This window comes from Castor canadensis, chromosome 7 (assembly GCF_047511655.1).
Source record: "Castor canadensis chromosome 7, mCasCan1.hap1v2, whole genome shotgun sequence".
NCBI lineage: Eukaryota > Metazoa > Chordata > Mammalia > Rodentia > Castoridae > Castor > Castor canadensis.
Genome location: NC_133392.1, coordinates 16,674,582 through 16,688,496, shown reverse-complemented (window position 1 = coordinate 16,688,496; position 13,915 = coordinate 16,674,582). Strand labels below are relative to the sequence as shown.

At 46.2% G+C, this 13,915-nt stretch overlaps 1 protein-coding gene across 2 annotated transcripts in view; it reads left to right on the top strand.

Annotated features, from left to right (window-relative positions):
* The window catches only part of Vwa2 (von Willebrand factor A domain containing 2), a 43,033-nt gene that overhangs the window by 17,988 nt on the left and 11,130 nt on the right, over positions 1–13,915 (top strand). Inside the window, exons 5-9 of one of the 2 annotated variants that reach the window (XM_074078255.1) lie at positions 1,454–1,563; positions 5,751–5,819; positions 8,438–8,632; positions 12,707–12,840; positions 13,430–13,562. In XM_074078255.1, coding sequence (XP_073934356.1) covers positions 1,454–1,563; positions 5,751–5,819; positions 8,438–8,632; positions 12,707–12,840; positions 13,430–13,562 — 641 coding nt within the window. The remainder of the gene's footprint in view (positions 1–1,453; positions 1,564–5,750; positions 5,820–8,437; positions 8,633–12,706; positions 12,841–13,429; positions 13,563–13,915) is intronic. The other variant, XM_020178189.2, reaches the window with a different exon arrangement.

The following is a 13,915-nucleotide window of genomic DNA, read 5'->3' as shown; positions in this document are numbered from 1 at the left end:
CCTTTAATGTTTTGTAGGAGGTTAACCAGTTGTCCCCAAATCATTTGCTGATGAGATCATCTTTTCCCCACTGAGTTGACATCCTCCCCCTTTTATCAGACTCTAAATCCAAGGGAAAAGATGGAAGGGTTCCTTCTTAGAAACTTCTTCCTGAGTTTGTCCATTCTTCTGTCATCCACCATCCATCTCCTTACATGTCCATGCAAGACTTAAATTTCTTCCAGCTTAAGACACCCCACAGCTTCTTGCCTATGGGAAGCCAGTTCTGCAAGCTGAGGGCATCAGCTCTTCATTTCCCAAGCTCCAGACCTGCTAAGGGATCAAGTAGGGGGCAAAAGACCATGTAATTATTAAATGTAGATCGGCCAATTGAAAATCTTTGCCAGAAATGACCTTAGTCATGAAAATAGTTAACAGAGAACATAGTGTCTCCGGGAGCTTTGGAGAACAAAGGATTAAGAGCAGAGCTTGGACCCTTAAGAGGAAACCTGAATGTTTATGGCCTTTGTTGTTTAAGACACATCATGACTTTACTCAGCTTCCCAATCTGCAGTATTGCAAGGCACAGGGTAGTCTCTTATGGCCTCTTCAGTTAAGACACAGAATCTATTTGGATTTCCAAGCACTGTCACAAACTTCAGCTCCAGTATTGTTTGTCTCCATTTTGGGGGTTGATAGTCTCCCAGTCTGACTCTCTGATCTAGAGACCTGGACTTTCCTGTTGGCAGGAACAGGGTGGGAGAAGCTGATCACCCACCAAAGTATGTGGGGGGGAGCGGGGGCTGGTGGTTGTGGTTAGCGGTGAGTCACCAGTGATGGTGGCTGGGATTAGTGCAACCCTCAGTGGGTCAGCAAGTATTTTTCTAAAGGCCTCTGTTGGCTTCTGAGAAGGCAAATTGTATAAAGGGCTTTAGGGAAGACCAGGGGCTCCAAGACCAATAACCAGGCCTCTTTTCTTGCTAGCCCTGTGCACGTAAGCCCTTGCACACTATCCTTGCATCATGTCCTCTGCACATTTTTGTCTCTCCAGCAGTGATATGGGCATTAACTTTGCCTCATGGATCAGCTGAGCTAATGCATGAGAATGCACACAACAGCACATGAGCCTGGAAGGCAGTCAGCAGGTGTGAGCAGAGCCCTGCTCTAAAGCGGCTCATAGTTCCCCTGAGAAAGCTGCCAGAGTGTGTAACTGCTTTTTTGGGGGGGCAGCATTGTCGAGAATACTAAATTGGGGCTGTCACTGAAGAATTCAGTGGGTTTGACCATTTCCTTCCAGATTCTCCAGCTGCCCTTTGGAGCCTTCTTTCAAGGAAACTGGCAAAAGCTCCAGCAGTGATACTTGTTTGGGCCAGGAGGCAGGGTTGGTAGCCTTTCTCTTCCTTTCTTCCCTCTTTGGAATGTTTATAATTTGACCCCAGTCTGGGGCCACTGGCCCTCCTGTCTCCTGCTGCAGGTCAGAGTGGGAGCATTCCAGTTCGGCTCCACTCCTCATCTGGAATTCCCCTTGGATGCATTCTCAACCCAACAGGAAGTCAAGGCTGAGATCAAGAAAATGATTTTCAAGTATGTATGATCAGATACCGTGTGCTTGGGATGAAGCCAGCTGCCCTTAAGATTGCTCCTTTGAGGGAATTGGCCTTGCTCTTGGCCTCACTGAGAGAGCTGTGGGCTGCTTGTGGTCCCCAGCTATGTATAGTGGGTACCAAAACTTCTCTTCTCAGGGCTGCCCCTTATTTTTGCATGATAATGTCTAGGTGGGAATTTAAATGCAAGTAAAACAAAATGTTTGCAGTTATTAGATGTAGTTGTTGTCAGTTACCTAGGAGAGAGATGCTTTGAAGGTCTAGGCTGGGGTGAGCAGCATGGGTTGATGGGAAGACTGCTGAGTCCTAGTCCCGGTGTCGGTGCAGACCACTGCAGCTTGGGTAGTTCAGCACACTGCTCTCTGTCTCATTTTTGCAGTCTAAAAGGAGTAAGTGCCCTTCTTATCACTAGGAGTGTTTTACAATGGTGAATAGCTGTTATGTCATGTGTGTACACACTGTATAAATATATGTATATAGCAGGGGCATGACTTTATGCACATTACAAGTCAGCTGATGTGTGTTTGCTCATCTATATACATAATTTTATGCATAAGTATTTTATATGTGTATTATACATGTTCACACAATAATCTTTATATATATGAATGTGTTATATACATGAAAATAGGCATATGTACATTTATTCCCAGGCACACACACCCCACACAATGTCTTCACAAGTCCTTCAGAAGAATGACTTTGACTTGCCCCTTACCACTCTGCTCTCTGGATCTGCTCTGGTCTCTGATCAGCCGGTGCCTGTGTCCACTGAAGTACAACTGAGGTCCATCGTCCCAGCCACTTGTAGCTGTCACCTTCAGCTGCAAAGGCTTTGACCCCTGAGGTTCTTTTTTCAGTATGAGGTCTCTGTCATGTTCCAGTGTTTAAGAAAACCAGAGGTCCCACACTGGGCACAGCAGGAACTGTGGGGACCCTGCAGGCCCCAGGAAGCCCTAAGATAAGGTGACTTTATTTTAGACTGTTTATCCCAGCCTTTTCCTCCGCTCATCAGTGCCCTGAGTAGGAGGAAGAGAGGCAAGTCATATGCAGGGAAGATTTCAATTGGAAAAGCTCAATAATATGTTTTTAAAAAATATATTAGTGCACACTGGCCTTTCCTTTTTTCCTTGGGGCATTCTGCTCTTGGGACCTCCAGGAATTGATTTCCTATAGAGAATAGTCTTGGCCTTCCTTCTATATCACAGAGCAGCACAGAGCAGCACTTGTCAATATGAGGTCTTAGCATCACCTAGAATTGTCTAGGGAATATACAAGTATAGATGCTGGGTTCCCATCCAGATCTACTGAGTCACTGTCTGTTTTGACCAGTGATCCTTAGGGATCTACACTATAAAAAAATATCTCCCCACACACATCTATGATTTATACATACTCAGTCTTAAAGTCTTTTTTGACATACAATTTATATGCCATAAATTTCATATATTTAATACCTACACTTTAGTGGTTTTAAATATTTGTAGAGTTATGCAATTACTACCCTAGTAACTTCTTACACATTTTCATCATCCCCCAAAAGAAAACTTTATTATTTAAAACATTTTTTGAATTATCATACATTAATAATACAAGGGGATTTCATTGGGATAATTCCATTCATGTGTACAGTGTACCTTGAGCAGGTTCACCCCCTCTGTTATATTCCCATTTTGCCTCTCTCTTTGCCCCTTTTTCAAACACCAATTGGTAGGTTTCACCATGCTGTCCTCACATGCATATATGCAACGTGCCTCCATCCTCTTCACCTCTCAGTATCCATTCCTCTCCCCTCCCCCCCTCCTGCTCATCCCCCCAGACAGTCACCCATATACATTCACGTTCCCTATTATTATCTTCATTGTCATTTTAGGTCTAGGTTTCACAAGTGAGCAAGAGCATAAGATATTTGGCCTTTTGAGCTTGGCTTACCTCACTCAGCATGATGATCTCTAGTTCCACCCATTTTCCAACAAATGCCATAATTTCATTTTTCCTTACCAACAGAAAACTTTCAAGTAGACCAGTTCTCCAAAGAAGATACACAAATGACAATGAAAACATGCTCAACATCATAACTTAGTATGGAAATGCAAATTAGAGCCACAGTGAGATGCCATGTCACTCCTATCAGCAAGGCTGACATAGAAGACAGTACAGATGTTGACAAGGATGTAGAAAGATTGGAACCCTCTGGAGGATTATAAAGTCATGCCTGCCCCTTTGAAAACAATTTGACATTTCCCTAAAATGTTATATACCATATAACTCAGCAATTCTACTTCAAGAGAATTGAAAACGTGCCCCCACAAAAACTTGTACGCTAATGTTCGTAGCACTATTTGTAACAGCTCCAAAATGGAAATAACACCAAAGTACAGCTGATGACGGGACTAACAAAATGTGGTGTGTCTATACAACTGAATAGCATTCAGGCATAAAAATGAATTGCTGATTCATGCTACATCAAGATGGACCTTGAAAACATTGTTAAGTGAAAAAAAATCCAGACACAAAAGGTCATATATTCTTTTTTTTTTTTTTTTTTTAATTTTTTGCAGTGCTGGGGATAGAACTCAGGGCCTCACACATGCTAGACAAGAGCTCTACCACTGAGCTTCAAGTCCTTGATTTCATTTTTATGAAATGAATAGAGCAGACAAGTATATGGATGGAGAAAGGGAATTAGGGGAATTAGGAATGACTATTAATAGATCTTTTTCGGGTGGTAAAATGTTTTGGACTTAGTGATGATGGTTGTACAACTCTGTGACCATACTTAAAATTTCTGAGTTGTATACTGTAAAAGGGTGAATTTTATGGTATATAAATCATATCATTAAGGCAATGATAGAAAATTGCTGTACCCATTAAATGCACATTGCATATAATGTGTATTTGCAAAAAAGAAAAAATGTACATTTGGCTCAATTTTAGGACTGAAAGTCAAAAGACCATTTGGATGACTTTGATTTTAATGATTCATCTGAAAAACGAAGCAAATTACAAGGAACTGGCACAAAGGGTACACTCGAGATCATCTAGCATCTACCCTAACCCCTCATTTTACCGAGGAGGGTACTGGGCCTCACCCAGCTGTTCTTTCCACCTCTTCCCACACACCTCTTCACCATCCCCAAACAGTCATTTGAGCCACTTCTCAGCTGTGTTGAGAGTGTTACTCATGACAACTCAGGAGATACTAAGAATGTGCCAGAAAATGATGCTAGGGGTAGAAGACAAAGTCTCTAAGTATCTGACCAAGTTCAGCTCTACTTTTGGGGATGTGTGTGGTTAGGACTTATGTACTGTAGCGTGACTGTAGAAGGCAACAAAGGAGGCAAAGAGGTATCTCATTTTTGGCCATCGTCATGGGGTCACTGAAGACAATAAAAATGAAGACCGACTCACGTGCATCAGAGTAGAGGAGTGTTGGCCTGATGAAAGTGGAGATCTCCCCATGGTGCTTCACCCTTTCTCTGTGGTGAAGTTTTCAATGCTGGCTTGATCAAGACAGCTCTACCCAAACCCAGGGCCACCTACCTTTCCAGACCAAGGTGGTTCCCTGAAAGAGTGCTTTGAGACAGTAAGAAACCACCATGACAACTACCTTATTGCTACTTTGCAAAAAGTTCAAAAACAATTCTAGTTAGGTCTCCTAGGATAGCACATGTGATGACATAAAATCAGATAAAACATGAATGCCAGGATTCCTGGCCAGCTGGCATGCACAGGCTTGCCCGCTCACTGCCTTAATCTCACAGTAATGCAGCCCTGAGTCTTCCGAACCTAAATTGTTTGCAACCCTCTGTATCTGTGTCAGGACTCTATGGCTCTGTTACCATAATAACCAGAAACCTTTTAGAGCCTTCTTTAGCTGCTTTCCAGCCACATTAATGTTTAATCATAGCTTTTAGAAGAGTTAGAATTATGAAACATTTTGTCCCTTTTTCCAACTTAATAAGATTTGGTGTGTACTTCTGCATAAAGCTGTATTATTTTTTCATGGTGATCCTTTTTAATGATTATAGAATAATCCAAAGAATTCAGCTACCACAATGTGTTTAGTCATTCCCCATCCCCCAAAAGGAAACAGTAAAGTTGATTGTAGGGTTTTTGTCTATTGAGTAAAAGAAGAAAGCTATAATCAACTTCCTGTGCTTACAGTGGGGTGTTCATGACGTATCTTTCAAAGTCTGTTCCATGGCTGGCTCACCCGCATCAGAACACTTGGGGGTGAGTGGTGCTGCTTTAAATGTAGATTCTCAAGACAGTCATACATTACACACCTGTCAATCTGGACTCTGGGATCAGGACCTGAGAATCTATGTTGTTAAGTAGCTGGGGGATTTTTACGTACACTAGAATTTGAGCCTAAACTCCAAAGATAAACTCACAGTGGGCTGCTTGGTGGTTCATGAGGGTATCTACCACTGAGAATACCCATGAGATCCTAGGAGGTGCTGGGCACAGCATTTACTCCTCTAAAAATACTGTCCCTTTCCACACTCTAACATGGAAGGAACCTGAGACTCAGAGAATGTCTCATTTTCAAGTTTACCAGCCTGCATGACCTTAGATAAGACCCTTCTCTGAACTCCCTCTCCTTCTCTGAATTCCCGGATATCAGAGAGCTATGGTGACGATCATGTGAGAATTCACAGCACATGAATTTAGCACATGCATGTAAATGTTCAATAAATATTAACACTTATTACCAGCGTTCTCTGAACAGGAGTTTCCACCTGTGTTCAGTGAGGATAATTCTGGCACCTCTTACCATAGTTGTAAGGATTACATTCAGTAATAGGTGCGTGAAGTGTCTGGCACACAGTGGAAGCCCATTGCCAATATTAACCCCTAGACACAGGAGACAGCCTGCTCTTTCAGGAGCCCCCAGGGAAGATTATAGACTGGAGTGCTGGTGAAATCAGAATCCTCTTGCTTGTTTTTGGTGTCTAATGTTCTGTTCAGCACAAGGTGAGCTGGTCATGGCATTGAGATTCAGTGACACTGGTGGACTCTACCCGTCTATGATAGCCCATTGTCAAAGCCAAGCTCTGTTCATTAGCCCAGGAACACAGCCAGTGTTGCTCACCTGTGTCTTTGCTTCTATGGCACAGCCTCCTCTTTTCCTAACTAGCTGGTTTACTAAGACCCCATTCAGACACTCTTGCTCTGTGGCCTGTTCCCTGTAGCTCCACCCCATAACGGGCTCACTCCTCCTAACTTTTGAATTTGCGTTTTTGTATTGCTATTTCTTCACTTGGACTGAGAGTTCTTTGAGGGATGGGATTATGTTATATTTCCTGGTCTTTGTTTTACTATCTTTCTTCTGTCTAACTGAAATAAATACTGGTGGGTTGAAAAAAGTAAGTGGTTTTTAAGTCAATGGAGTTGCTACTCCATTTTGTAGGCTAAGGATCTCAGTTCTAGTAGGTGTCCATTCTGGTTGTGTATTAACTTAATGGAACTGCACAGAGAAAATTGCCCTGTGAGAGCTTACATAAGATATAAAAGCAATAAAAGTGAAGAACGTTCCAGGTCTGGCCCATAAATTCTTCCCAGACACAATCTTCATGCTCGTTCCTCATCTTTCTGAGGATGCAGAGGACTTGGAGGGCTGCAAGGATGGAAGGTGGGACCACAGAGCGAAAGGACCCTGGATTCCTGAGCTGCTGCTAGAAGGGGACCAGTCAAGAAAGATGCCTGGGCAGGGAGACTTGTGTTACATTTGCATGAGAAATAGCTATTTTTAGTTTAAGTTAAAGCAAGCGCACACACACACACACACACACACACACACCCCAATGCAGTGCTGATGCTTCTTGTTGGTTGAGCGTTTTCACAGTGGAAGAGTGATGGAGTGATGGTGGGCTCCTCCAAGAGGTCTGAGTCGAAGGCAGGTGTTGTTTGCATGTAGAGTCAGAGTACAGTCTGAGGGTACACATGGGCCCTCCCTCTATGGTCTGTGGTCAGTCAGCATTTCCAAGGGACACTCTAGCTTGGGATTTCCTCTGTGTACACAGTTAACCATAACAGTGATTGCACCAGCTGCTACAATGGTCTGTTTTCAGAGGTGCTGTCATCACTGAAAGGTTTGGTCACAGTGGGGTAACAATGCAGCAATCTCAAATCCGTTGATTGAATCACTGTTTTCTGCTCATCTGACTCTCAAAGCCAGCAGTGTTCTTTCTGAAGGGTTGTCAACGTGAGCCTCCTATCTGAAATTCTGTTGAGATTCCAAGTTTAGTCAGCAGCCCCTACAATGAGACTGTGAGGATTAGACGGTCTCCTTGACACTGGGCCATTGGTAACCTGATCTGAAGGTGGTCGGACAGCTCAGCCTTCCAGCACCCAACTCAGGGGCTGGACATGACCCACAGGGCTTTGATCATGAGAAAATTCCCATCAAACCCTTGCAGCAAAGCCCCACCCCATGGATTTTTACTGAATACAGACCCTTCCTAAGCTCAGTTTTCTGCTTTTTCAACCTCCAAGATGCTGAACCATGACAAGAAGGGGGGTGACACATGGATTGGGAGGTGGGTGTTAGATGATGAGAGTTGTCAGCCTGGAGTCATCCCTGGAGGTTGGGAGAAAAAAGAAAAGCACCCACATGCATGAAGAATGGCATTATTACGTAACACGACAGTGATGAGTAGAGTGTGCCCAAATCTGTGGAAAAGGTTCATTTCTACCCATTATGGTGGTTTAGATGGTGGAATTGTCTCTTTGAATCTCTACTTGGAGTCACAAATAACAGGAGCCCATTGATTTCCAGCTCTCTTCCCATGGTCACTCCTACCTTGTTGACTTTCTTCTCCCTTTGTTCCTCCTCCTGCCTTCCCCAGAGGAGGGCGCACAGAGACAGGCCTCGCTTTGAAACACCTTCTGCGTAGAGGGTTTCCTGGGGGCAGAAAGGGTTCTGTGCCTCAGCTCCTCATCATTGTCACTGATGGGAAGTCCCAGGGGCACATGGCACTACCTGCCAAGCAGCTGAAGGAAAAGGGAGTCACCGTGTTTGCTGTGGGGGTCCGGTTCCCCAGGTAAGTGCCTCAGTCATTCTGGTCAGTCCTCAGGGAGTCCACTGGAGTCTGGGACATGACTGAGAGAGCCTAGAGCCTTCATTCACAGTGGCAGCAGGAGAGGAGAGCTGAGAACACTGTCTGGTCCTTGCATCGTTCTTTTTTCCCCTCACTTTGCTGCTTTTGGCTTTGGTACATGGTGCATCCCAACATTTGGAAGTTAATAGTTTGCATTCTCTCTGACCAACCAGAAGCACAACTCAAATTCATTTGGGCAGAAACAGAAATTCATGGAGTCATCTCACTGTGCCCCCCGCCACATCCCAGTGGGTTAGCAGTCCCTCTGAGTGGGCCAGGGCTTCAATGCCATTAAGATTCTCTCTGTTGAGTATGGTGGCACATGTCTGTAATCCCAGCTACTTGGGAGGTGGAGGTAGGAGGATCACAGTCCAAGACTGGCTCAAGCAGAAACATGAAATCTTATCTGAAAAAAAAAACTAAAAAGTAAAAGGTCTGAGGCATGGCTCAGGTGATAGAGCACTTGCTTAGCAAGCAAGAGGCCCTGGGTTCAATTCTCAATACCACCAAAACGAACAAACAAACAAACTCCTCTCTGTCCACTGAGCACCTGTGCTGTACTGTGTGTTGGCCTGTCTTCTCAGCCTGCCTTTCCCAGGAAGTGGGAGCTGGGGCTGTGGGTAGTTGCCCCAGCTCCTGTGTTTACAACTCTACCCTGGAGAAAGGATGCCCATTATCCCAGTTTCTAGTGATTCAGTTCTGACAGGTCTGGGTTCACCTACCCTCTCGGTGCTGAGGGTGGGGAGGAGGTCTGTGACTCACTGCCATTCTCTTGCCACACTTGTTCAGGTGCTGGGCAAATTTGCCTCCTAGCGGAGAGGGGCAGAGACCTGCAAGACTCTCAACCCTAACAATGGGTGTGATACCCAAGCCAAAGATTTCCAGTTGTGGGAATTAAAGGCTGGGCATGGTGTCTGCACTTAGAAATGTCTTTATTAATTTTGGTATATTATCATTCTCTTAATTAATATAGGTTTCTTTCTCACACCAGGCACTATTCTAGGTTCTTGGGATGCAAAGGCAGCAGTACAAATCCCCCACCTCGTGGACTTTCCATTCTAGGAAAAGAACTAGATAATAAATAAGTGAATGCATAAGAAACATAATTTCAGGTGGGCATAAAACACAAAGGAGAAAAAGAGAGTAGAGTGAAAGGTTAAAGACTTATGGTAAAGAGAGAGGGCAGCTACCTCTCTTCCAGGGCTTCTTCAGGGAGCTGATTTTTTAAGCAGAAAGTTGAGTGATGTGAATAAGCCTTCCAAAGATAAGCAAGGGAGTCAGGTGATGGTAAGTGCAAAGGCCCTGGGGTAGTAGCTAGCTTGGTGTGTTACAGGAATAGCAAAACATCCAGGGAGGAGCTAGAGACCAACAACAAGCAAGGGGAAGATTCGTAAGAAAAGACAGACGAGGAGGACAAGATTGGGTCATAAAGACTTTGGTATAGATATTGGTGAAGGCTTTGGAGTTTATTGTGAGTAGAATGGGAAGCTTTCGGAGGGTTTGGGCAGGAAAGTGGTGTTTTTAGATCACACTGGCTGCCACGTACAGAGTAGCCTGGTAAAGTAGGCAGGGGAACAGGTATGAGGCTTTGGGGGCAGCTCACATAGAGATGATTATGACTCAAAGCAGGGGGTAGCCGTGGGCCTGCCGAGGGATGGTTGGACTTGGGAATGTTTTGAAGGCAGAGCAGTGAAGCAGTTGGTGACTTTGATGTGGATTGTAAGAGAAGGACTTGGGGCTGAGACCCACCAGAGCTAGTGGTGGTGACATTTACTAACCCAGGAGAAAATCAGACCTGAGAAAAACAAGGTAGCTTGAGTTCTGGTTCACACAGGTTCAGTTTGAGATGCAGGTGGGAAGGCTCAGTAAAGAAGCTGAGTGGACAGTGGCTGTGAAAACCTGGAGCACAGGAGAGAGGACAGATGGAGGGCAACCTTAGGGAGTGTCTAAGGCCCAAGGTCACCTAGGGAGCGAGTGCAGAGGTGGGGGACCGATGCCCAGCACGGGCAGATCAGACGGAGGAAGGACGCAGCATGAAGGAGACTGAGGAGTGGCCGAGGGTAGGGATAGCCAGGATTGTGTCATCACTGTCATCTCATTGTCATTGCCTGTAAATTTGTTTAGCACAGGCTGCCTTACCCTTCATGGGCTGCTTCTGTGTCTGCAAGTGGAAGGAGAGTAGGGCATGCTTTCTGATCCTCTGCCCACCTCCTCCCACCCAGTGCTGCTGCCTCAAGAACTGTGAAGATAGTGGTCACCCAAAGGTTTGTTGACAAACATGGTATCTGCCACACAGGGACACCTGTCTCCTTCCAGAGCTTTCCTGTCCTGCTGACAGCTGGACTTGTGCTTCTCAAACTCTCTGTAGCGATGTACCAGTTGCTTTTTCTCCTAATCCACCATGGATTAGCATACAATGAAAATAAATCAGGATACAATGAAAGTTAATTAGTAGAAAAGTGAGATTAAACATATAAGCTCCAATGTTTACTGTTCACCAGAAGTACAGTAGCTCTGTCCAGCCACTTTACAGTTAGTTGCTCTTTGCTTGCTCTCTGTGTCAGTCTTGCCAAGCTCTGAGCTGGCGTTAAACAGGCTGGGGATCTGTGCTCTCCACAGACCACACTTCACACAGCAATGGCCTAGAGAAGTCAAGACACATTGGTCAGGAGCTGGGGAGACCTGAGCTGCCCACCTAGCAATCCCTGACCCCTTCCTCCCCACTCCTAGTAAAAGGCCAGGCGCTGTTGGCCAGTGGTTCTTCAAGGGTGCTCCCTAGGCCACCTGGGACTTAGAAATATATGTGCTTGGTCACTCCACTGAATCTGAACCTCTGAGGCAGGGCACTTCCGCCTGTGGTTTATCACGCTCTCGGTGGCTCTGATGCCCACCAAGGTTTGAGAGCCACTAATCAGGTTAGATTGACCTGACTGTGTGTGAGACTGAAAACATTCTGGTTACCCTCTCCCTCCACCTCAGTATTCATCGGGCCCCTTTCCTGATGGTTCTCAGCTTTATGTAGCACTTGAATTCCTTGGGAAGCTTTTGAGAAACGGTTGCTGGGCCAGGGAATGGAGGGTGGGCCAGGCAGCACTGCTCCAGAAAAGCCCCCTTCTGTGTGCTGACTGGGGAGTGGGAAAAATGACTACTTCATATCAAGTCAGATGGGGAGTTTTGTATGAGGGAGTTTTAGAGATAAATGAAATTTTTGCCCCATTGCCAAATCTGTATTCTGTTGAATTTTCAATGGCAGGGTTCTTTTTTATGCGTCACTAACTACTCTCTCCCCACCCTCGTTTTTTTGTTTTTTTTTTTTTTTTTTTGCAGAGTTGGGGGTAGAACCCAGGGCCTTGCATATGCTAGGCAAGTGTTCTACCACTGAATTACACCCCCAGCCTGCCCCATCTTCTTACCAAGTGTTTTGTCAACATCGTTTCACCCTTTCTTCATGCCCTAGTGGCATCATGCCCCACATCATTTTTGTCCTGGGCACTGACAGCAATGCCCACTGGCCATCAAAGTACACTGTCTGCCTTGCCCAGACAGCCTCTCCTTGTTGGCCTTGGAGTTCTTCTGCTCACTGTTTACCATACTTGATATGTTTTCTATTTCTAACTGCCTGTGTTTGCTCTTCTCTTGCTTCTGCTTCAAATTACTTTCTTTCACTTGCTTCCTCATTGCTTTTCTTATCATCATGGGTTTCACAAAAGTAGATAGCTGAATCTGTTGGTATGATGTCTCAAGTATGGGCTGATGGTTCTGAAGGTTTAAGGCCATCCTCCAGGGATGTTGTTGAATTTTACCATGTGCACATGGAGACCCGTGGCTGGGTTTCCTTGATTCCTGTGGGCTCCTTCTTGGTCCTCACCTTTATCCTAGTTAGAAGAAGTTACTGCAAAGTGGCCTCTGGGTGAGTAGGATGACAGTGCTGTCCAAAAGGAGCCCATGGTCCAGGAGATGGGTGAGCAGGAGGAGGATGGGTATGGTGCCATGGGCCATTGGAAATTTTTGGCACAGGTGGGAAGAGCTGCACACACTGGCCAGCGAGCCCAGGGAGCAGCATGTGCTGTTGGCTGAACAGGTGGAGGACGCCACCAATGGCTTCCTTAGCACCCTTGGCAGCTCCAACCTCTGCACCCCCGCTGCACCAGGTAGGATGGCCCTGCTCAGGAGGTAGTACCCTTGCAAGGAAGGAATGGGGACATGGGGTGGGCAGGGTTCCTAAGGCAAGAGCTGAGAGGAACACCAGCCTCTGTCCTAGCCTGCCCTGTTACTTGTTCTATGGGTTTCCTAGCTGAAGACTCTGAGCATCTGGTGGTAGGAGAGAGGAAGGAGGTAGTAGCCTAAGGCTTGAGGTCTAGAATTGGCAGTACTCCATCCTCTTCTGAGGAGAAAGAGCCAAGTCTGCTCCCCATTCCTTGGTCAGCATGGTGTAGCCTGAGGAAGCTTTGGGCTTGGAGCATGCACCTGCATTTTAAACCCCCTGGTCAGGGTCCACTCAAGCCAAAGTGATGCCATCTACATAGAAAGTACACATGTGCACGGTCTATGAAAGTCGCATGGGACAGACTTGGGCAGAGGAGATGCTTAGAGCCCAGGTACCCTGAGAGAAGCCACAGAAGCCACAGCTGGAAGTGGGGGCTGAACCCAGGAATGCTGCTCTGGGGAGCAGGGGTGCATGTAGGGAAGCAGCACCCTGACTTCCCATGTCTTCTTCATCTGTGTGCCTCGTACACACAGACTGCAGGGTTGAGGCTCATCCCTGTGAGCGCAAGACGCTGGAGACCATCCGGGAGCTTGCTGGCAATGCCCTGTGCTGGAGGGGATTTCGGCAGGCTGATGCAGTGCTGGCCTCACGCTGTCCCTTCTACAGGTTTGTCCATATGGTCTGGGGGCAGGGACACAGCACAGCTTAGATGGCAATAGAGGCCCTCAATGCCAGGTGTTCCCAAGCTGCAGGGAGAACACTTGGGGCCTTGGTGCTGGACATGGCTGTGGAGCGTGTGACAGGGATTGGAGGAGACCTGGGAGGGAGCCCAGAGCTCCTTGGTGACAGTCGTCAATCTCCTCAACACAGAGCTCAGACTGCCTCAGGTTGCTGGGGCTGGGGTTGAGTTGGAAATAGAGCTATCAGAATGGCCTTGCAGAAGAGGTGGCATCTATGTCCAGAACTGAGGGTGCTGGGGGCAGGCTGCACCCAGATTCCTGTTGACAGGCAGTGTCTGC